This window comes from Magnolia sinica, chromosome 11, assembly GCF_029962835.1.
Source record: "Magnolia sinica isolate HGM2019 chromosome 11, MsV1, whole genome shotgun sequence".
NCBI lineage: Eukaryota > Viridiplantae > Streptophyta > Magnoliopsida > Magnoliales > Magnoliaceae > Magnolia > Magnolia sinica.
In genome coordinates, this window is record NC_080583.1 from 3,710,052 (window position 1) to 3,735,003 (window position 24,952).

Sequence of the window (24,952 nt, forward strand, 5' to 3'; positions counted from 1 at the left end):
AACCATATACAATTAATCACTTTAAGTCCAAGGGACCCAATACAATTGCTAAAAACTAACCCCTTCTAATGTTTGACTCTTTTCATCACAAGAGTGCCCCTGATTTATGTGATACCTAGAGTTGTACATGAGTTGAATCGAGTCGAGCTTGGCATAGCTTGGCTCAGCTCGGCCAGTAGCTAACCTTAGCTTGAATTTGTCTTGGTCCTTGAGTTTGATTGGCCAACCTGGCCCCATTCGGTTAACAATTTGGGCTAGTTCGAGTTGAGTTCGAGTATCTATAATATTTTTTCAAACACAGATTGCATTTTCAATTTCTAATAGAATGCAAAACAATAACAACACTTTACATGTATTTTATCAAACACTCAGCAAGCAACATCAACATCAAGATATGAGGAGAATGTATGCACCTGAAACATAGTAATTTGTTTCGTATTCATTCCTTCCTCTTCACCAGCCGATCCCGTGGAGAATGTATGCACCCAAAACAACCTTTCATTGAGACATTCTATCAAACACTTGGCGAGCAATATTAATATTTAAATAACTAAATCACCGAGCTGATTCAATCCGAATCGGTTTGAGTTGAAGTTTGATGGAAGTCGAGTCAAGCTCGAACTCAGCTCAAAATTTTTTCGAGCTTCAAAAGCCAACTTGATTGATCCGAATCGGATTTTGAGCCAAGGCAAGTCGAACTTTTACAAGTTGAGTCGAGTGAACTGACCTGGCTCGACTGGTATACAGTACGAGTGACACCCAATCTCTCTCATGGCACATAGCACCTTGAACTTAAGGAGTTGTCAACGATGTCTCCGTACAAATGTACGTACAGTTCATACACATGTAAGATAGATTTAGCCATTTAGGACATGTATGCATGAGGTGCTTCAGTGTTACTGAGAAAATGGGGGCCACATGATGCATACACGTTATCCAACCCATCCATTAGGACAATTCTTGAATCGGATGGGCCATGGAACGGGGAACAAAATCGGACGGGCCAGATTTCTTGGATGGATGACAATTAATTGGCTATACCTACTGGCATGCCACTTGTCTGTACGTGGAAGAATGAGAATGTGAACTTAAGATGAGATCAGGTGTGCGTTTTGCATCTCATCAAAGGTGGGTGCAATTCAATGTCACGACAGGCACCTGCTCGATAACATCATCAACACCCATACTTTGTCGGGTGCAAAACGCACGTTATAGTATGTGTCGTGTTTTAAACGTTTTCTATTGTACCTTGACTGTCCAATCGACTAAATTTTATAGTATGAAGTCCAATCGATCAATCTGGACTGTCCATTAAGTCCCGAATATGTTTCATGCATTACCATTTAAAATTTTCACTTATCTGATGATCCAATTCAACCTTAATTAGCCTCTCTTATTTATTTATTTATTTATTTACTATAGCCATCCATTTCCCAACCCATGGCTGGGATGGTTTTGATTCCCTAAACCGATTCTTTCTGATCATAAGCAATCCATTAGGGGCCTTAACAAACAGATGGACCAATTTGTTGATTGGACCTGTTTGATCTTTACGGTCCATATAAAAGGATATTTATCCAATAGTCATTAATTCTCACGCTGAACCTAATCAACGGTCTAGATCAATGGATTATACCATTTTAGTGTCCAATTGCCGAGAACACTGTATCATTTCTCTTTATATCCACTCTATAAGATTTATAACGATTGATTTCATGTTGGTTGGTATGGATGATAGAGCTCGTGACATGAGGATAACATGCTAAATTCATGGTCGTCCACTCAACGGTTCAAACATACAGGAGCTGGGGCTAGATGTCACCGTACACGTAGCATACATTCACGTTTGCTTGTACCATCCAAGCATCATCCACCACGTGGATGGAGAATAGCCCAAAACTACACAGATGGAATGAGCTCAACCGTCCGTTAATTTGGTGCCCGCTGTTTGGACAATCAGATCATCCGACCAATGGGAACTTTGATCCATGCCACGTCGAACATGGAGATACATTTCGATGGTCAGGATTGAAGTTTTTGTATGCCACGTGTACGGGTCTTAGTCGGCCACGTTTAAGTAAATTGTGGCACGCGAACCTAGGACACTGGAGTCCGATCCCCAAGGTGCTGCTAGACGCCACCCATTATCTGGTCTGCTTCAACTACCCTGTACACGTGTGAGCACGGATGATGAATATTGACCATCCAAGTGATGGGATGTACTTTGTTGGACCCAATCATAGCCATCCGATTGCAGGCACGAGCAAAAGGTGGATATACGGGAATGATCACGTACGTTCGGTGCTAACTAACTAACATATGTCTGAGCTGTGAGAGGCTGACCGTGATGTGTGAGTGCCATCGAAACCGTCCATTATATAAACACCCCAACGATCGGCATACATTCCAAAATTCATGTTGATATGGAACTCATTTGGGCCACACAAAGGGGAAAAAGGATCGAGATTGGGGAGGGCGACGCCCACCATAGAAACGTCCAAATGGAATGTGCGGTCCACCGTGTTGTTCATAATCCATCCAAGCCATTAATCAGGTGACTACCATCAGGACGAAGCGAGACCCTAAAATTAAGGCTATTAAAGAACTCAGGTGGGCCACACCACATGAATATTTTAAACGTGATTGTACATTGCTCCCTGTGGTATGTCCCACCATAGTTTCTTATGCCCATGATTCTTGGCCTGTACCGTAGGCATGAAGGGTCTTGCCAGATTGACGGTTTGGATTCCATGTCCACATCACGAGTGGGCCGCACGCGGCTCCAACACGTGGTAGTTACCGTACGCCCCAGTCGCATGCTGTCAAGGAGTTCAATAATCCTCATTCGAGTCAGCATCCTCTGTTAATTGGATGGCTGGGATTCTTCAGTTGGCGTGGTTGTCCTTTGGGTCATCCATGGTGGAGCCCACTAGATAGGTACCTTTCTTCTAATTCAAGCAGACACCTGTACAATAGAGCTTCAAATATCTTTCTTCCATCACGCTGACGTACGCGCGTGGGAAGATCGTAAATGCGACACGTGGCAAGTAAGCGAAAGGTGTACAGGTATCATGCGGACGCGGATTGCGCACTGACAGCGTCAGGATTCCGTGCTACCCGCGACTGTTCGGAGCTCGGGACAGCGGAGGCTACGAGGGCTGATGAGGGGCCACTGTATTGTATTAATTTTATCCACACCATCCATCTATTTTATCATATCATTTTAGTATATTATCTGAAAAATAAAAAATACCCAAGTCTAAAATGAGCCACACGGAAGGTATTAAAATTCCTGCTGTTTAAAAATTCATACGGACCACAGAAGTTTTGGAACAAGATTATATTTGTTGTCTCCCTTCATCCAGGTGTATATGAACATATACACAAGTTGGATGGAAAATAAACGATACGATGGTTTCAATTGTGGCCTGTGGGTGTCTTTAGCACCGCTGCATCGTATGGTGTGGTCCACTTGAGCCTTAGATCTTCCTTATTTTTAGTCCAGCACTCTAAAATGACATAGGGCCACGCATCTTCTTCGCTGGATGATCTTAACGGTCCGTATAATGGGCCCTAGATGAGATCGCCAACTGGATAAACATTGCAACAGTTGAGGCACAATATTCATACGATTTAATTCTTCGAAATGACGGCTCATCAGTTTGATTTCTATGAAATCTTTCATTAAACTTACGGATCAACAGATGGACGGTTTCGATTATTTTAATATTCTACAACGTGGGTCCCTCAGGGAAAAGCACTACCAAGAGAAAAACTCTTCGTGTACACGCAAACAGCAAGCGTTTAGAACGTGAATTCGATTCGGCCTAAAATTCGGTAGAATGGATGGTACGAATGTCTGTCGCCTAACTGAGCGCGGATTAGGTGAGGCCCGGGTAACAGCTTAGATGGTGAGGCCCAGAACGTGGGGCCCACCTTGATGTATTTTCTTTATATCCATGCCGTCCATTAGTTTTTTTAGCTCATTTTATGGCATGGTCACGAAAATGAAGCTAATCCAACTCTCAAGTGAGTCACACATTAGGGATTGAATTCTGACAATTGAAAACTTCTCGATGGCTACCAAAGTTTTAGATCAAGCTTATATTTGTGTTTTCCCTTCATCTAGGTCTGTATGACATTATCAACAGGTTTAATGGCAAATAAATATTATGGCTCGCCCTAGGGATTTTTTTAATGGTAGGGGTTCAATGACCATTATTTGCTATGGTGTGGTCCACTTGAGACTTATATCTAATTCATTTTAAGGACTATGACTAAAATGATCTGAAAAACGTTGCGGATGGGATGGATAAACAACATATACATCTGGATGGGCCCCACTGTCAGGTACACCCACCAAGTTGTATTTGGATGAGTAAATAAAAAGTATTTGAAATTAAAATATTTTACTTTGCTGGAAATAAATTAAATGAAATGGAATGTATTTGAATTTTTCAATAGACTCATGTGAATATATGTGACATCACGACTTAGTGTACATGTTTAATGAAAGAATTATAACAAGTCTATTGAAATATATATTTTATCTAAAAATGATGAAATTTTAAATCTCAATTAGATCATACAATTGCCAATATTTTTTTACCATTAATTTATATGGTTGCCTTTGAACTATTTGAATTATTCTTTTAGTGTGATTTAAGTGATAGTGTATAGCGGCCCCTTTGGTTACACCTTCAACTCTCCAGGGAAGTACAAAAAGGCATTTTACTCTTATTTTTGTACACTCACCGTGCACTAATATTGTAGTGGCATTTCACTCTCAATTACTTCCCAATCCCTTAGTATAGGGAGAATTTCATTTACAACACAGATTTCCTCCCGTTTTATTTTATTTCGTTTATATGTCTTTAATTCTATTGGAAAACACCTCAAACACCACTTATCACCATTTATTCCTAATTTCACCCATTTTCTTTCATCCAAACATTCTTAAAAGAATTTTTCCAACACCATATACAGACACTTCCCCGTTCATCTGCACACCATAGCACATGCTAATATGTCACACGTGTGTAATATTTGAGCAGTCCATCAGGCAGTCCACACTTTGTATCTTACCCGGCTTGAATCTGGGAAAATTGCTTATCATGTGGCCAACGGTGTGTAGAACAGATGAACGGCCACAATAAACTTGTGTCATACATCCTTTTGTTTCATGCAATTGGGCCCATCCCAAGAGCAACTGCCCCCATAATAGCAATACACGGTCGCCCATCTGATGAACCGCTCGGATCCAGCACGTAATTTTCCATACCCGCACATGCACTGCTGTGCGGGCGCGTATGTGGGCCTTAATAAACGTGAGAAACTGGGGTCCACCCACATGTTGTCAGTACAATCCCATTGGCTGTACCGTGGATTGTTTTTCCGGATCTCTTTAATCGAGGATGATCGTCAATTCGAACCGTCCAATTGGGGAACTTTTGCGAATGAATGTGCCCAGCAGCCAGTTCATCTTGATCGTCCATTTACCAACCAAAGATCGATAGTGATCGTTATGGGTAAAAATGGATTGACTCAAGCAAAGAGAATAACAACCCCAAGAATGTAGCTAGGGTCACACGACCGAGCACAACTTCTATGAACAGCTCAACCACTTGACCACGGCACAATTCGATACAAACCGAACACTTAATTCTTAAAAACCCACATCAGGACAACATTGAACTTTAGACATATAACTCAGGCCTCAGCTGGTCGAGCCCGGCTATCTAGTAGAGTCTTCTCAAGTCTTCTCGGCCACTAACTAGCCCTAGCTCGAACTCAGCTTGGCTTGGTCAATGAGCCTCGCAGGCTAACTTGGCTCGATTCAGTCAATAGCTTGGGCCACTTCAAGCCCATGCCATAGTATGTAAAATAAAAGCAGCCGTTTACGAGTATTTTATCAAACACTTAATATGCAACATTAAAATCAAGATATAAAAACATTTGTTTTATATTCATACCTTCCTCGCCACCGGCAAACACTTTATTGAGTCATTTCACCGGACCCATGGTGAGCGAGATCAATATCAAAATAATGGAGTCACCAAACTCATGCGATCCAAATCCAATTCAAATTGGGCATCAATCTGAATTGATTCGGGCTTGGAACTTGGCTCAAAATTTTTCCAAGCTCCATAAATCAGCTCAACTCGGCTCAGATGGAGTACGAACCGAGTTGCATCTAGATTTTTCGAGAAGAGTCGAGTGACTTAATCGAGCTAACTCCTCCACGTAGTTTTCATAAATTTAATTTCACAAATTAATATTATTCCACAATTACCCTCCAAGGGCATTAACGTCACTTTCCAAAGTCAAACGACCAGGCCTAAAATTATCTCCCTCCTTTGAAAAGTCAAACCTCGCTTGAAAAAGCAAAATTCCCACTCCACCTCACCCCTCCAGAAACTTCCTCTCCGCCGTTAAAATCCCTCCAACAAAGGCGCACCACCACATTCAAACGCTTCAAACCAACAGAACCCAAAACACCTACTTTGTCGCCAACCGCAATTCCCTCCTCCATCATAACCGTCAATCCTTACACGTGTCACCCTCCCCCTCCCCCTCCCAAAAATATATACACACCCCACCCTTCCCTCCACACTTTAGTTATCTCCACCCACATTACAACTCCATCCTCTCGCATATCAACTCACCCATCTTTCCCCATCTTTCCAAAATTCCGACTCCACCCCTGCCTTTCATGGTTCCACCTCTGCCATGACTATGTTCGCCGAAACGAACAGCCTCTCCCGTCCGAAATTCTTACACTCAGACCCCAACATCTCCTCCTCCAACACCGAGGATGATTTCTCCTCTCGAAACAGCAGCGCATCCGCAGCTTCTCCTGGCTACTATTCCGATCGAAATCCATTGAGCGGTGAGAGCTCTCCCTACAACATGTCGCCTTGGAATCAAACCTCACCCTACTCTAAGTCTCCATGGTCTACACGTGCAGGCTCTCCAACCACTCCTTTCTCTGAAGACAATCTCCCAACCAACGGCCTGATCGGATCGCTAGTTCGCGAAGAAGGGCATATCTACTCACTTGCCGCATCCGGAGAACTTCTCTACACCGGATCCGATAGCAAGAACATTCGCGTATGGAAGAACATGAAAGAATTCTCGGGATTTAAAGCGAATAGCGGACTCGTGAAAGCGATAGTGATATCAGGGGAGAAGATCTTCACCGGTCATCAAGACGGGAAGGTTCGAGTCTGGAAAGTATCACCGAAGAATCCAAGCGTTCATAAACGAGCCGGCACGCTTCCCAAACTAAAGGACTTCATCAAAAGCTCGATGAACCCGAATAACTACGTGAAGGTGCGGCACCGCCGTAATTCGATATGGATCAAGCATTTCGATGCTGTTTCGTGCTTGAGCTTGGATGAAGATCATGGAATTCTGTATTCTGGATCTTGGGATAAGACTCTTAAGGTGTGGCGAATCGCCGATTCGAAATGTCTTGAGTCGATCAGCGCTCATGATGATGCTGTGAATTCAGTGGTGGCGGGATTCGATGGGTTCGTTTTTACTGGATCGGCAGACGGAACGGTGAAGGTGTGGAAGAGGGAAATGGCGGGAAAAGTGACGAAGCATACGTTGAGTCAGACACTGCTAAAACAGGAATGTGCTGTGACGGTGGTGGTTGTCAATCCAACGGCCTCGATTGTCTACTGCGGGTCATCGGATGGGCTTGTGAATTTCTGGGAGCGTGGTGTGAAACATCTCACTCATGGTGGTGTCCTACGTGGACATAAGCTCGCCGTTCTTTGTCTTGCTGCGGCTGGGAATCTCGTTTTCAGTGGATCTGCTGATAAGACGATCTGCGTCTGGAAGAGGGATGGTGGAACCCACACCTGCCTTTCTGTGCTGAATGGTCATACAGGGCCGGTGAAGTGCTTGGCCGTTGAGGAGGATGGAGATTCGACGGCTGACGATCGACGATGGATCGTCTACAGTGGCAGTCTCGATAAATCGGTGAAGGTCTGGAAGGTGTCGGAGTACGCAGCTGATATGCAGATGGCGCAGCAGCAGCAGATGGAGCCGTACGTTGCGTCGGAATCGGATGGTCGGAGTTTCTCCTCTTCCGGCCGGATGAGCGAAAAGAGACCCTGATTGGTGAGAGTGTTGGGGGAGGAGTTAGTGGCCACTTGTTTAAATGAGACAACTCCACGTGTCATTGTATCCATCCTATTCTACTTGACACGTGTCAGATGACGATTCGTGACCCACCATGTTGGGGGTGGGGTTGTGAATAGTGTTGTTGTATACAAGGAATGAACGGTTGTGATGAATCCTAAATAATATGGATAATACTTTTTTTTTTAAAAATGTTATTTTGTAGAGAGTGTGTTTTGTATAAAATGCATTCTTCGGAAATTTCATTTCCAGTGTTTGTGTTTGTTTGTTTTTGTTGAGAATATACAAAATTTAAATGGAAAGTGATGTGTTTTTAGATACTCTGTAGAGTGTTATGTTTGATACACGTGCTCAGGAATTTTAGAAGTGGCATTTTTAACTTAAATTAACCGTTTAAATTGTGGGACACGCTGGAGATAAGTAGTTATACAAAAATCAGATTGATTGATTGGTCCTCAACTGTGATTAATTTAATTTTGTGTGTTGAATGTAGACCGTTGATAGTTTTGGTTAACCGTACATTTAAACTGGGGCCCACAATTTAGATAGTTTGGTATGCATTTCTTGTTGGTGAGCAGAAATTCTTAGTGGCTGCGTATTAACCATCTCACTCTACCGGAGCATTTTTGTTGTTGTTTCTGCATGGGAGGGATAGGTTCATATGATTTTCAATGATCGTTTTAAGAACGGTGGTGAATCTTTAACTGTACACGTGGCATGTTTGTATAGAAATCTAGACTGGACACATTGCTGATCTTATTTTGGAGCAACAAAAAACTCAGAAATTAGGCTCTGAGAAGATTATCTTAACCATCTCGTTTTGACAATAGAATTTGGACCGCTCATTATTTTAGCTATGACCATCCATTTGATAGCCAATGATTAGACGGTTAGGATTGTTACATCAGTGTGGACTTAGAGATATGCCCCACCCACAATTTGGATGGTCTGGACAGCTGGACTTGAGTGTCACGCATGAGGAGGATGAGTCACCACCACTTTAGAATGTGGAGAACTATCAGAGGAGAAGCTATTTGTAAGGAAACTCGGCATGTTTGGACGTCTTCTTCATGGGATTAAAGAGAAGGTTTTGAGTATCCAAATGCTACACTTGGCAAAAATTTCATGGTGATCAGGACCGTTGATCTGGTGGGATACAGCCTGGATTGGTGACTGGACAAAAATATCAGTGATTGGATAACTACAACCATCAGTTGAAAACATTTGGCTTGTAACCCTTGGATGAGAGCTAGGGACACTGGAATGAATGGGGAATCACCGAAAGTACAACCATGATGCGCGGGTGTCATCCAATCGTCCATTAGATGTGATTCCAAATGTAAGGGCCAGACCCAAAATCTAAGTCTGATCCATGACTCAAGTGGGCCACACCACAGAAAGCAAAGGGGACAATGGTGATGGGACACCCACCATAGAAACTTCCGGATAGAATGTGGGGTCCACCATGTCGTCTGTATTCATCCAAACCAGTAATCAGGTGTATCCCATCAACATGAAGGGAAAGACCGAAACTCAAGCCATTCCAAATTTTAGGCGGGCCACAAAAAGCCAATATATAGTTTTGGTCATGATTGTACATTGCTCCCTGTGCTGTGTCCCACATAATTTCTTTTTAAGGATTATTCCTGGGATGTACAGTGCACATGAGGAGACTCACCAGATTCAAGGTCAGGATCCCACATATAAATCACAAGTGGGCCCCAGACCTCTCAAGAGGTCAAATCATCAGGGCTGGTTATGGGCTGGGCTGCACCAATGGCCATAAGAACCCATCAATGGTCTGACCTATTGCAGTTGTAGTTGTGAAAATGGTGTCAGTGGGCCAATGGGCTTGGACCTTCTTGCTTGGCTCATGGGCTATCCTTGGGACCCACAAGGATGGCCCAATCAGTATTCACACGGATAGATTAAGAACATTCAAGTAAGGAAATAGGGATTTCATCAATTTCCATCTGTTGGGTCAAGTCCTGGTAGGCCTTGTCCAGGACTGAACTCCAAGCCAAATAAATACACGGGCCTGGCATGAATTGCAACTCGGGTCCACACGGCCTGGTCCCACTCGTTGCAGCTGCAAGGCATTATCTAAAGGTGCTTCCTTCTACGTTGTTCTTGGGCCCGTTGAATGTGACAGCCACGTTGGGTAAGTAGTTATGGGAAATTCAGTGATTTTTCTGGGCCTCAAAACTTAGAAATGGAAAGAGAAGGAATGAGAGAGTTTGATGATTGTTTGGATTGGTGATGGGGATGGAAAGTGGGCCTTGAGGTACACATGTCGATATGGGATTCACGATCAAGATCCACGTCACCATGGGGGCCCATGGCGAGCACCAACCTAGAAGTAGGTCGGCCTCTTTCCAAGTGGATGGACCACATCTTTTAGGACTCTTTCGTTTTCGCAATTAGTTTTAAAATTTTAAGTTATGAGAGGGTAAAATTGTTATTAAAAATTTTAGCTGCTTAGTAAAAAACGGTTTAGATTTTATGATCAAGGTACCATGAACAGCTTAAATTGAACTTGCTTCCTTTCACTTATTTTATTAATGTATGTAGTTTGTACTGACTTTAATCCTATATGTGCAGCATGTACAAAAACTTGTAATTAAAATGACTATATGACAAAGGCTTTGTGAGGTAACGGGTGGAGCTCTTGAAGATCCAGACATGGATGCAATTGCAACCTATCAAATTTATTTTTTTTAAAAATTTACATTTAAGTTGGGCTTGAGACAAATAAGAGCCCCCACCTAATTGATAGATTAGATTACACACATCTCATTTTGACACATGCATGATGTGGAAATAGGATCTCTTATATATGGGTAGCTTAGTAAACCTCATTTATCTTAGTAGAATAATAAATAATATTAAATATAAAAAAAAATATTGTTGGGTCTAAAAATTTATTACCCATCACTTGGAGTTGACCCGGACGGATTAGATCCAATTGTTTATTGGGACTAAAAGGTGAGATTCAACCACAACCTAGTTTCTAATGGTCCAATAAATGAGACCTGGACCTACTTAAATTAGGCAAGTGCTGATTCGGAAATTCACCAATAATATACTCTATGCATTTGTTGTATCGGCTTATATTAGAATGCCATCTCAAAAAATTATATAGATCCCAAATTGGAGTAGGCCACATTAAAGAAAGCATTAGGATAGGTCTCCCGCAACTAGAGCTGGGCATTGGACCGAGTCGAATCAGATTGGGTCCAACTCGACTCGGTCCGAGTTCTACATGGCCTGACCCAAATTCAGTTTGATCCGGGACCGAGTCCGGGTCATCTAACTCAAGCCAATCTTAACCCATGCTGGCCTGAACCGATCCGAGTCTGACTCGGTCAGGAAAACCGAGTCGGATCGGATTGGGCCAAGTTTAAATCGGTTGTTTTCCTTTTGTAATCCTTTTATCTTTAATCACTACCTCACTCATTAGGTTGTTTGCAACATCTGTCAATAGTAAAGCTGTAGTTTTTATAACGTTGGTTGGAGATGCATCTGGTATCAACTAATGCGTGATTAGAATGTTTTCCGTACTTTATTTCATTTTTTTTTCTCCCTTCGTACATGTTAGATGAAAATTAGCATTCTATTTTGGAGAGAAGTCAGAATTTCTTAAGTTAAAAGAAGAAGAGGAAAATCAAGCCACCCCCCACAAGTGAGAATACCCTACATCATTAGTGAAATCTTTATCCTGGAAGCAATGTTGTGGATTTCAATTGGGAAAAAAAGGGAACCTTCCAAGGCTTGGAACACTCTTTGGTAGCCAACCAAATATCTTTTGAGGAATCTTCTTCCACAATCAAAGAGCTGGATAAATCCTTGACAAATCCATAGACCCTCTCTCAGGGCAAGAGTCTCTGCTTCATTAGCTTGTTGAAAATCCTTGATGAAAAATTATTAGCTTTCTTTCAGTTATTAGCACAATACTTTTCTTTAGAGATCATGGAAGCTTTAGAAGAATCCAGTTACATAAATTCATTGATTTGATTATCAGATGAAATTGAGCTCATTCCTGGTTACATTTGTAAAATACTTGAATAAACTTGAAAATTCAGTTTGAGTTTCATGCTTTACTTTTCTTTAGAGATCATGAAAGCTTTAGAAGAATTCAGTTACATAAATTCATTGATTTGATTATCAGATGAAATTGAGATCATTCCTGGTTACATTTGTAAAATACTTGAATAAACTTGAAAATTCAGTTTGAGTTTCATGCTTTACTTTTCTTTAGAGATTATGGAAGCTTTAGAAGAATCCAATTACATAAATTCATTGATTTGATTATCAGATGAAATTGAGCTCATTTGATGCAGGACATGGAAAATTAAATATGATATGCAAGATTGCAGGCTTAGATCATACCAATTCAGAAACAATCACACAAATTCCACATCCCACATGAAAATCCAAACATTCAATTAAAGGGGAATCTATGCGGGTCCAAGCCGACACAGGCTAGGACTGGACCAATAAAATTATAAACCAAACAATGTCAAAGGGAAATAAAATCAACTACTCATGCATAAAAATCAGTCCCTAATCCAAGGGATTCCCTAATTTCAATTCAAGGAACCCTGAGGTGATAAAAATGGGCAAATCAATTAGGGATCATGTAATATAGGGTTAGGATTCATGAAAAAATGACTATGAGAGGATAAAAGAGGATAAAAACCTGAGCCAAAAGATGATCCCGCGTGTGGACAACAACAATGGCCCAAACGGACGTGCGTGTGATCCCGGCCGCACGTGTGTGGGGCCCACTATTCAGAAAAAGGCCGCCTTGGCCCTGGTCAGCCAGGGATGGACTCCAAAACCTCCAAATTTCAGCTCGATCCGATGTACGGTTTGTGCGTGGTGCTCCGCCGAAGTTTCAGATCGCAAACCTGCTTCAATGAAGAAATCTGATGCAACAAAAGGACAAATTCAAAGTACGGATGGTGGGGGAAGATGGAAAAAAAAGATGATGGAAGATGGGGGTGAATTGGGATCGATGTGGCTTCGCACCACGGTAGTTAGCCCTTCGAAAAAGGGAGGGCTTCGCACCCACTTTTGAATTCTTAAACAACTCACGAAGAGAGCAGAAAAATAAAGCAGGAATTTTTTATTAACTTCAATGAATGAAAAGAACTACAAAGGGTGCCTATTTATAGGGAGAACCCTATACCCAAAAACTCGCACCATGTGCGACACCTATTACTTGGCGATGAAGTAAACTAAAATAAAAACCAAACAAGGAAATCTAAAGCGTTCACGATATTCTAAATAATAAGAATAAGCAAAACTTAAAATATAAAACCAATCCGACGAGTGGGCCACGATCATGAGATCCCATGGTGGGCTTTTCTTGACTATCGGGCCACTTTTCTGAACCAAAACTTGTCTTCTAGCTAGGAGGCCCTCCCTGAACGTCGTCATCGAGCCAGATCGATGGTGGGGTCCTCCTTCTGCGTACGTACGTGCGTAGGGGTGGTGGTGTGCGGGCGTGCGTGTGCACGATGTCCTCATCATCATTCCTGGTTACATTTGTAAAAAACTTGAATAAACTTGAAAATTCAGTTTGAGTTTCATGCTTTACCTTTCTTTAAAGATCATGGAAGCTTTAGAAGAATCCAGTTACATAAATTCATTGATTTGATTATCAAATGAAATTGAGCTCATTCCTGGTTACATCTGTAAAATACTTGAATAAACTTGACAATTTAGTTTGAGTTTCATGCTTTGATGACTAATTCCAAAGTGCCACCAAATGAATAACCTCACATGCACAAGCTTCTGCTAGAAATAAGACTCACAAGGACTTAGGGTAAAATCATCATTAAGAGAAGTAAACATTGTTGCTAGAGTGACATGGCTAATGTACTATGCAACTTTCCCATTGATGTAAGTATTATCTCTAACTTCAGAACTTCAATGACATCACCAACAGACTAACCAAAAACTTTTCAAGGTGGACATTCTCATCTTTCAGGGGGGAGAGAGAGAGAGAGAGAGAGAGAGAGAGAGAGAGAGAGAGAGAGAGATTGTGAAGACATCATTCTCGGAAGCACCTTTACGGTCCAATGAGCAAATTCCCACACCTTAGCACATGGAGATGGTGGACCCCAGACAACAAGAAAACTCTAGAATGAGTATTTCAAATTTGAAAGAGAAGACAAATATTAGGTGATACTGCACCCATGCTCTCTTTTTTATAGCATTCCAAGGGATGCATAATTCTCTAACCTACCCAGAACATCCACTAGAGATCCAGTATTCTCATCTTTAAGATTCCTTGAAAAAGAAAAAATATTCTATCCTAGAACCCCCCACAAACAACAACAACAACACACGCACAAACTCTCAGTAGCAATCCTCAATGACTAACCAACCACATGACAACCTATAGTGTTTCCCTATAGTGACTAGGAAACAATGGCAGAATAACATATAGAAGGAAAAGAGAATTCAAACAACTTTTGAAAATAAATGTAAACTGACCAACTATAAGCAGAATAACACCCATCCACCAGACATGAAAGAAATAGCCTTATAGTTACAGCACAGGGAGTACATCACCCACAAAAGAAAAAACTACTTCTATGCGGATGGTGCATTTCATCTGAATCAATGACTATCACCAGAATCAATTATATCAACTTGACTTTTTTCCTCTTTTTTCCAGATGGTGTTTGCACTCAGTAAATGATGCTTGGCCAAAACAAGTAAGCTAGCACTATGCCATTCAATCACATTTTCTAAGAAGAAAAATACCATCACTGGATTCTGAGTTGAGATATAAAAATGAGAAGTGCTATGATCTTTATTGAACTCACCAATCACCATGAATGAAAGAAGCCCTGTAAGTATGCTGCATTCACAAAAAGCAAACAGGTATTATGTGTAAGAGGATAAAGAAACTATTAACACATATTATCACAATTTAACACATATTAAGCTACAGAATTGCAAGGGAAGGACCAAGAGGTACCTGATGCTTGGAGGTTTGTATGGATACTCAGGATGTTTGAAAGCTGATGGTGGCTACCTTGAAAATCACCATCAATCGCCCACAAAACAATAGTTACTGAGACAGTGTGTTAGATTACACCATTATTTCATGAAAATATCATGATATTTTGTGCCACATTAGACATGATATTTAGTGCAACAAAGATGTTAAGAAGTTGTATGGATAAAAAATTGTTATGGTTGCGGCAAACACCATGAAATTTCATGACTAATCAGTCTAATTTGGTATAGATTTTCATGAAATTTGGTACCAAACACACTTTAAGCTAAAATTTAAAAAATAATAAAGAAAGAAAGAAAAAGAAAAAGATTAGGCCTGAAAAGCAGAGAAAGGAAGAGTAACATCCAAATGAAAGAACATTATTCACTTCAAAAGTAAATAAACCATGTTCAACATCATGTTCAAAATCAAAAGTAAAAAAACCTAACATGCACATACTGACATATAGGTTAGGTAAAACTTTCATACATTCAATACCCTCTATATGATGAATGCCTTTGTGGCATGTAACTAAATGAACCTTGTCCGTAATAACAACGTCCTCCTTCACCTCCACCTTCATCACCAAATTCATCATTCGGTTCTTTTTTTACTGATTCAACTGCAGGAAAACTCATGGGCGACTCCTAGCTGGATGTGTCCAAAAAACGGTCGTTCACCTTTGCTGAATCGGATGGTGGGGATGCCTTCCCATTGTCCTCATTCATAGATGCAAGAAGTTTTTTCAGGGGCTTTTTATGATCCGATTTGTACGGGATTCCCAACCGCTTATAAAATACTGCGAGACTTTTAAGAAACTTTGATGGTTTACTCGTGCCTGCTTCAGCATCATTTTGTCTCGGAGGTAGATGTTGTTGTTTGGTACTACTTGATCTGGATATCATTTAGAAGCTCTTTTTAATGGCCTCTTTATAATCGCTTTCTTCTTGTTCTCTTAAAATTCTCTCTTGTTCTTCTTCTCTACTAATTGTGGAAGGCCTGGAACCAGAGCTAGAGGCAGTCCATCTTTTCTGCTTAACCTTTCTTCATTTAGATATAAAACAGAAGAAACATATTCAGAGAGAAATGAGGAGATGGACCGCGGATCAGGTATGAACATTTAAATAGATTATATGAAAGCATATTATCCATCTAACCTTGAACTGTCCAAAATAGGACAATTTGAGCGATTTCTATGCCACAAAAAACACATTATATTTATATATGGCCACATAGAAATCCTCAAATGAGTAACTAATTATCTAACTCACAAATTATAATCACAAGTTACAAGTCACAATAATAATCTAAGCAAAGAAAGCATAGAGTCATTGCTATATAGTTATAAACAATACATGGTAGGTCTTATATGAATCAAGTTGTTGATTGGGCATGTTTTGTGCAAATGATCTTGACTGTCTATATTAAAGGTTATTGATAAAATGATTAATATTCGTTATTCATACTTAAAATGAGTTTTCAGAACACTTTAATGGCCCATATGAGTTTCGGAACACCGCAATCTTAAAAGGTCCATTTATCTTATTGATTCATGTTTAGATAAACATATTGGATGGCATGTATAAACCATGGCTAGCCCACCTGAGTTTTTGGCCAACCTAATTATATATTTTCCATTACGATGGCAGGGATAAAAACCGCTTCATGGGTCCCACTATTTAAATCCACCCTTTGTAGATGTAGCCATTTTCGTAATTCGGTGATATAATAGTACAATTTAGTACTCCTGTATTACCAAAAATTAAAAAGAAAGGGAGAATCTATCAAATAGGGGAGGTCAGAGAGGTAAATAGCGATACCCCTGTTTGGGATTGGATAAGGGGGGGAAGACTGTTTTGAGTAACTCAAAACTTACAATAGGAAAATTAAACTGAAGAGATTTTATTAGTCTTGTTAAGTGTGAGTAAATGTAAGCATGTAACTAAGTTACTTATAAGCTGAAGTAATATTTAAGCTCATTTTTTGACCAAAAGTAAGCTTGATACAATATCTGGTCCACCATGAGAGGTTGAGTAGCTGAAGTCACGTCACTAGGTTTTGTGGGTCCCAGCATGATGTATGTATTATATCCACACCGTTCATCCACTTTGAGAGATCATATCATGGCATTATCCAAAGAATGAGGCAGATCAAAAGCTCTAGTGGACCCCACCATAGAAAAAAGTGTGGAGAGTGATGCTCACGCTTAAAATCATCGTAAGGCCCACTGTACTGTTTATTTGACATCCAAACTATTGAAAAACATATAGACGACATAGATGAAACACATATAGCATGGTGGGGCCCATATAGCACCGACCACCCGCCATTGGCCGGTGGCGGGGGAGTAGCGAGTACGTTCCAAACCTAGGGAAGCGGATTTCCTACTAAAGCCTTTCCCTTGAAGATTCGCGAAAGGATTCTATGTGGAGCCTACTATGATCTTTGTGTGAAATTCAACCCGTCCATTCGTTTTTAAATATAATTTTAGGACATTATACCAAAAAATGAGGAGGATCCAAAATTCAAGTAGGCCATACGAGATGAAACACGGCAGGAAGGAATGCTTACTGTTGAAACCTTCCTAGGCTCCACCTTGGTGTTTATATTCCATCCAAACCGTTTATAAGGTCATTTTCACTGATATGAAATGAAAACACCACGAATATAAACCAATACAAAACTTTTGTAGCCATATGAACATTTCAACGGTGGTCACTAAATCCCCGTTGTTTCCTCATGTGTCCCATTTAATTTCTGGATCCTCCTCATTTTTGGTCGCATGTCCTAAAATAATTTTGAAAAATGGATGGACGGGTTGGATTTATCACAAACATCATAGTGGGCCCCACACAAAATTCTAGCACATGATCTTCCAACAACTAAAGGCTCGCACATAAATTTCCTACAATTTTGTTTATTCAGTTCCCTAAAAAATTTCTTCACCATCTGATGAATAACAACGTGCCACTAGCGCTAAGCCTACCATATCCTTTATGGGCGTATATATATATATATATATATATATATATATATATATATATATATATATATATATATATATATTGAGGGGTAAAATAATAAATTAGTATTTAATAACACATCCGGTCCGGTCCGAATCGGATCGGTTTGGATCCAAACGAATCGGATTTCAGACCAGTGCAGTCTAATTTGATGTTAACCCAAACTCGATCCGATTAACGGTCAGATCTGCATGATCCTGCTCGAATCTGACCGATCCAGGTAGTTGGTTCAGTGCAATTCGGGTCGGATCCACCGGATCGAGCTCGACATGCCTAGCTCTACCCGCAACTCCCTTTTACATATACGTGTTTCCTCTCTCTCTATCACTGCACGTGGCTCCCACGTTATCCTCTCATTCTCTCTCTCTTTTCCTCTCCCCTCCAAATCTCTCCCTTCTCTCTTCCATCCCTCTTTGCTACATGCCTGTCACATGTGCCATGCCCCTCATATTATTATAAAAAATAAGAGTTTTTAAGGCATTTCTCATTCTTATTTACCTCCTACGTCTATATGTATGTAATACCCTTTCAAGGCTCACCCTCATATTATTATAAAAAATAAGAGTTTTTAAGGCATTTCTCATTCTTATTTACCTCCTACGTCTATATGTATGTAATACCCTTTCAAGGCTCTCGTGGTGAGTTCTAAACACTTGATAAAGCTTAAACCACACTTCATGTGCAAGCCTAACCATGATGTAGGGCCCCATGTCCACCACAACCAGAAGGTGTGCCAAATCGGCGGATCCAAGATATGGATGGACAACCACCACTAAAACCTTTCATATTTGTGTGAAGCCCTGTTATATTTTCAAATAACATTCAATCCATTCACAAAGTCCATACCACAAGGATGAGTGGACAACCTAAAAATCAGGCTATTACAAAACTCAAGTGACCCATCAGTTTGCATTTTTGAGATTTTTAGTAATATCTTAGTTATAAAAAATAAGTAAATTAAATTATGGCCACCACCTTTACCTTTACGATATCAGATATCGAGTGTAGCCACTATTACAGGAGCTATTACGGTTCCCTTTTTTTAATTGAAAAATGAATTCGAAGAACATATGTTGACCCCATAATAAACTGTTACGGGACAGTTGTAGACTTCTTACAAGAGGCATAATAGGCCTTTATGGAGTTGTAACAGTCTTTACAAATTATTTTTCTGCAACGACCGTTGTGCCCTTTTTGATTAAAACCCATTAATATTTCTCATTGATGGGGGCATTTTCCATTTTTTCCATCCGTAATGTTTGTCATATCAACGGTTTGAATTGTCCACAAGGCTTGTCTTAATAATCATGGGCGACCATCTAAAATTAATGGTGATAGAAAGATGCTAATCTTTAAACATTGGCCTTTCTTTCAATTATATTTCAAGAACAGTGGCCTCTCTTTCAATCGTAATAATATATCAATATTGTTGAGTCCACAAGTAGCTAGTTTTTTTTTTTCCACATTGGACCGTTGAATGGATTATTCATATTGATCATTGGACCTTCTTTGATCAAGACCATTCAATTTGTATGGGACTGATTGGATATGAAAAAGTTCCTCTAATGGATGTGAAACTTTTCATCATGGACCATGAAAAATGGATGAACCAAATGAAAGTTCTAAGCCATTAATTGGTCACTTTCCTCTAGCGCGTTTCTTTGCTTTTTCTTACAATAGGATATTATATTGAAGGATTTAACGGTTTCATGAGAGCACAATAATATAGTGGACGCCGATGTTGGCGGCCGCTGGTAAAAAAAAAAAAATCTTTTCTGCAATGATGATGTGCTCCGAGTGGACGTGACCAGCCACCTTAATTTCTGGTCATATGCCCACTTTACTTGATGAACTGGGATGGGTCATGTGGGGCCCAATCTGGTGGTACATTGCTTGGTCACATACTCAGGATGGTCCCAAAGGCCTTAGATCAGCCCTTGGAAATGGGCCAAGCGGCCCAAGCATGGCCAGGCAGTAGTCTAAATTTTAAAGAGGCCCACCAAACTAGTTCAAAATCTGGTCTGGAGCCAACCTCTAGCCCACCTCTTGCTAGCCCTAACTATAAGCTAACTTTGGGCTGAAATGGCCCACATTTGGTACTTAAAGTCTACTCATTGATGATTTAGATTGATTTAACTCGGCCAGGGCTATAATCGAGATATTATAACACAGATCGAAAAAAAATGGTTGGATGGACAACTAGAAATGTATCACTCAAGGAAGCCTAAAGAGTGGACCCATCAGGTTTTTTTGACCTAATGACTGGATCTGCACTCGTGCCATGATGGCATACATAATTTTCTCTTCTTAACCTCAGATACCAACCTCAACTTCGGATGCCGACTTTGACCTTGACATCAGAACAAAAAGATCCGGAGTGAATCTTATGAAGTATTAAAATAGGACAGGTCCAACGAAGTCATGGTCGAAAAGAAAGGAACGCACAAAACAATCCTAACTCTAACCATACTTACTTCAAGTTCATCTACCTGACTTAGGCATCGAAGGGTTCCTGGCCAAAATCGACGCCCCCATTGTCTGTTGTTCTTCCATTAAGTATAGGTGTTCATGATCCACGAGTGGGGTTGTGAGTTCAACCGAATCTAAGTGATAACAAGTATAATCTAGATATTATAACACAAGCTAAAAAAAATGGTTGGATGGACAACTATAAATGTATCACTCAGGGAAGCCTAAAGATTGGACCCATCAATTTTATTTTTTTTCACCCAATGGACGGATTTGCTCGTGTGCCCTGATGGCACGCATAATTTTCTCCTCTTTTTGAAGTATGTGGAGAGGGGTGGCAATGTCCCGACTTGATCTGGGCAAGGAATTCTGGCCTGAACTCGATCCATGACCCATTACTTGTGGCTCAAACCAATTCACTTAAAATTCATCAAGCCACACCCAAGATCCGACTTGATGTATTTAATTGTAATCAGGTTGAGCTCGACCTATCCAACCATACTTAGGTTTAACAATCAAATATGTGGGCATAACAAATCTGAATCCGTTACTTCAACGGGACTATTATAACCTTTACCAATTCCTTCAAGAATTTGGACAGAATCTCCATGAATTTCATTGATGTGCTATCCCATTCTAATGATAAAGCAATACTTTCGTGGTATTTGATCGTTTGAGAAAATACGCACATTTTATTCCTTTTATCTTATTCATACACAACTATTTATGTTGTACATGCCTTCATTGATAATGTCTTTTAACTTACAGTCCTCCATTGTATGTGACCTCGATGTGGTCTTTACTAGTGGCTTATGGGAGGAGTTATTTTGTGCTGTTGATGTCATAAATCTATAAACAACAAGGTTTGCTGATGCCGTCGACAAATGCTCGATGTCATTGGAAAAATCTGAAAAATTCATGTTTTATTGTTGGAATGTTTTGGTGTTTTACTTGATAGCATCGAAAGTATTCGATGCCATATAAAAATCCTCGATGCCATATAAAAATCCTCGATGCCATCGAGTGCACGCGCAGAATTGGGCAAGTGTGGGATTTGATTCCTATTCTGATTGTGATATTATATGGGGATATATATATCAAATATAATCGGGACATGAAAGTATAGAGATGTATTCTAGGTTTTCTAAATTCATTTTAAGAGTTTCAAGGGTATAACTTGGACTTGATGAGTAGATTTGAGGCTTGTTCAAATCGGTAATCTCAATCTCTTGTAAATTTCTGCTTTCATAGTGCATTATTATTATTTTGTGCCGTGGTTTTTTCCCACAAAGAATTTTTCACATAAAATTTAATTTGTCTATGTTTGAACATAGTTTTCCAAATGAAGTACTTTGCTTGATTCATCTCTATATGCTTCTGTAATTACCCAACATTATGCTTATAGGGTTTTGAGTTACTCATGAGTGTAACCTATCACCCTTAGATCAAGAAGCAAACCGAGAGGGTGAACCGTTGCTTGGAAATGTACTTGAGATGTTTGACCACCACCCAACCGAATCAGTGAGCGTGGTGGATATACCATGGTTTGAATGGAGTTACAATATAGCATACCACAAATCTACCAAAATGATACCATAGGAAGTAGTGTACGGCCAAGCTTCACCATCTATCGAACTGTACTTTGGTATATCACGTGGAACAAGAACTGCTAACATGGGATCGGATCTTGAAGCTGCTAAAAAATAATAATTTAATGGCCGCTCAAAACTGCATGAAAATGCAAGTTGATAACCAGTGTTTGGAGTGGTCCTTTGAAGTTGGAGACATGGTTTATCTGAAATTACAACCATATCAACAATCGTGTGGCGTGCAAACTAGATTTACCAACACGCATGGGCTGATTAATCTCATGTCGCAAAAAGAAAATCGAAAATTCAACATTACTATAACTCTACTAGTATATACAGATGCTGGGCATGCATTAATCTTTACCCCGAATGAATTTTGGATATACACCATGTTGGGTCTAAAACCCAGCTTCCTGCTGACGTGTGGCTACAGCCACCATGAAACAAAAACTAAAACTTTGAAAAAGAGGAAGAGAGAACTGCTGTTGTATTGGAATGAATCAAAACGTATGACATTGTTGCCTTTTATAGGCTTTCTCCTTATGTGAAATAACCAAAAATACCCCTATCTAGATGATTCCTAGGAGCAGTTAAAAACAGAAAAAATCTTAATGAAATCTTAACACAGCTATTAGATTTAACACAGCTATTATAATCTAAACTTAGAAAAAATCTATCAGCACAGCTAGCTCACATGGATCTTGCACGTTATGCACAGCTAGCACGGTTTTGGATTTGCACAAATCTATCGTCGTGTCCAACACACCAATCAAGTGTAATAATCAGGCCATGAACCATCAGTTAATTCAATTAATCAACATTTCAAAGGAAGAAGTTGTAGAGATATGCTCACATACGTCAACCAGCAAAAACTCTTCAACTGAGTTAAGAATACCAATACACAAGGACTCTTCGATAGCAATTTCCAAATACAAGAGGTCTTCATTTATTAAAACTGGTGGTAAAGAGTCTTGGACATATAAGGACTCTTCACGTACGTTAGATGGTCAGGATTCTTTAAATGGTAATCTATCTATCTCACGTAATCTAATCATTCTCTTTACATGAATTAATTAAGAAAATCTCTCTAAAAACATACTTTTGAGACAGAGAGTTACGAAAGTAGTTTGGTTGGATCATGATGCAGGATGAATGTGATGAGGTTGATCACCGCCTTCCTCAAGCATAACTACTCCAAATCCATGGAGCTTCTCTAGATTTCCACTAGTGCGCAAGTTTTCAGCCAAAAATAATAAGTGTCCTATTTGGCTTCATCACGCTATTCTCCTAATTATTCTTTATAGTAAAAATGAAATTAAAATAGAGAAACGACCGTCCATGGATGGTATTTGGCAAATCTGGCTTGCGCAACCCGGCATAGTGGATTGGGTGGCTAAAGTAGCTCGTTCTACGTCAAAATTATATATTTTACATCCAATAACTCATTCTAGATTGCAAGATATGCTCGATTTAAGGTCTGATGGTCCGGATCACTTCTGTCGTCAACCGGGCCTTTTCTGATCCATTTTGACCATGAAACTGTCCGCAACCCGCTCCACATCAGATCCTATTTTCTCTTTAGAAGTAACATGGAAATTACGGCCAAAGCTTAAGATCCTTGAGGACAAGGTTGTTTTGACGATGTGTGGAATGTAATGATCATTATCGATGTAGGATCCACATCAATCAAAACAAGAAATCAGAACTGTTTACACCCTTTGATGAGATTGGGTATTTAGTTCTTCTTGAGTCATACTTGCTAACGCTATTGTAGTTGTGATGTTGCGTCATACCATCTTCCTTTGAATTTTCTTGGTCCTTTATTGGGCTGCATTTTTTTGTAAATGACAAAAAAAAAGGCTAATAGAAAGCCAAAAACTTCCTCAACAAGGAAAATACCACCATAGAGTGGTATGCTAACCTATCCATCAAGGTAGCCCCTCCATAAAAGTGGGACACCTCAAAGTCACCCCTTTCTAACCACACGTGGCACGCATGTTGGGCCATTTCATCAATTCGTAAGTGATAAAGTGGCAGTTGGGTTCTAGTCCTTGCTCGAGTGGTAGACTCTGAGGAGTTTCAACATGAGGTCTTGGGTTCAAAACCCATAGGTGGTGAAATCCAACTACTGCGCGCATGAGTGTGTGGCAGGTGCGTGTGTAAAAAAGAAAAAGAAAAAGAAAAAAAAAGTGATAAGAGTAGCGGTCCATTATGTTTTTGTGGTATAGCTCACCTAGTGATGAATAGATCTAATTTTTAGGGCATCTCTTCATTATAGTAGGCTCACTTGATATGCGATTGGATGGTATACAAAAAACAGAATAAAACCTAATTTACTTGATGGTTGGATCACCTTGAACTATTTAATAGTATACACCATTCATTATTTCTTTCTTTAATCTTTCATTTTCCCCTCAAATCCAGCTGTCGAGTTGTAACCTTGGGGCCCAACCCATCAGTCTTCTAGGTTGTAGCATTTTGAGGATAGTTATGATGCACTAGGGCTCGGATGTGCTACGAAAGTGTGGCCTATTCATTAGTCAAGCAGCCTTAATTTTGCAAAACAAGCTACCTGATGGACCCCACTTGATACACGGCTCAGATGTGCTACAAAAGTGTAAAGCTGGCACATGTGCACTTGAATAGGATTACAAAAATGTAATCAGGTTTATTCAGCACTGGAAAAGGTGCAATTGAGCATTGGA

At 40.1% G+C, this 24,952-nt stretch overlaps 1 protein-coding gene across 1 annotated transcript; it reads left to right on the plus strand.

Moving 5' to 3' along the window:
- Window positions 1-6,601: 6,601 nt before the first annotated feature.
- LOC131218591 (protein JINGUBANG-like) lies at window positions 6,602-8,333 on the plus strand. The gene has a single exon (XM_058213222.1). The coding sequence runs from the start codon at window positions 6,730-6,732 to the stop codon at window positions 8,125-8,127; it is 1,398 nt and encodes a 465-aa protein (XP_058069205.1). The 5' UTR covers window positions 6,602-6,729; the 3' UTR covers window positions 8,128-8,333.
- Window positions 8,334-24,952: the final 16,619 nt, after the last annotated feature.

What these genes read in the sequence shown, in the direction of transcription:
- LOC131218591 (XM_058213222.1), top strand. Translation starts at nt 6,730, where the DNA reads ATGACTATGTTCGCCGAAACGAACAGCCTCTCCCGTCCGAAATTCTTA.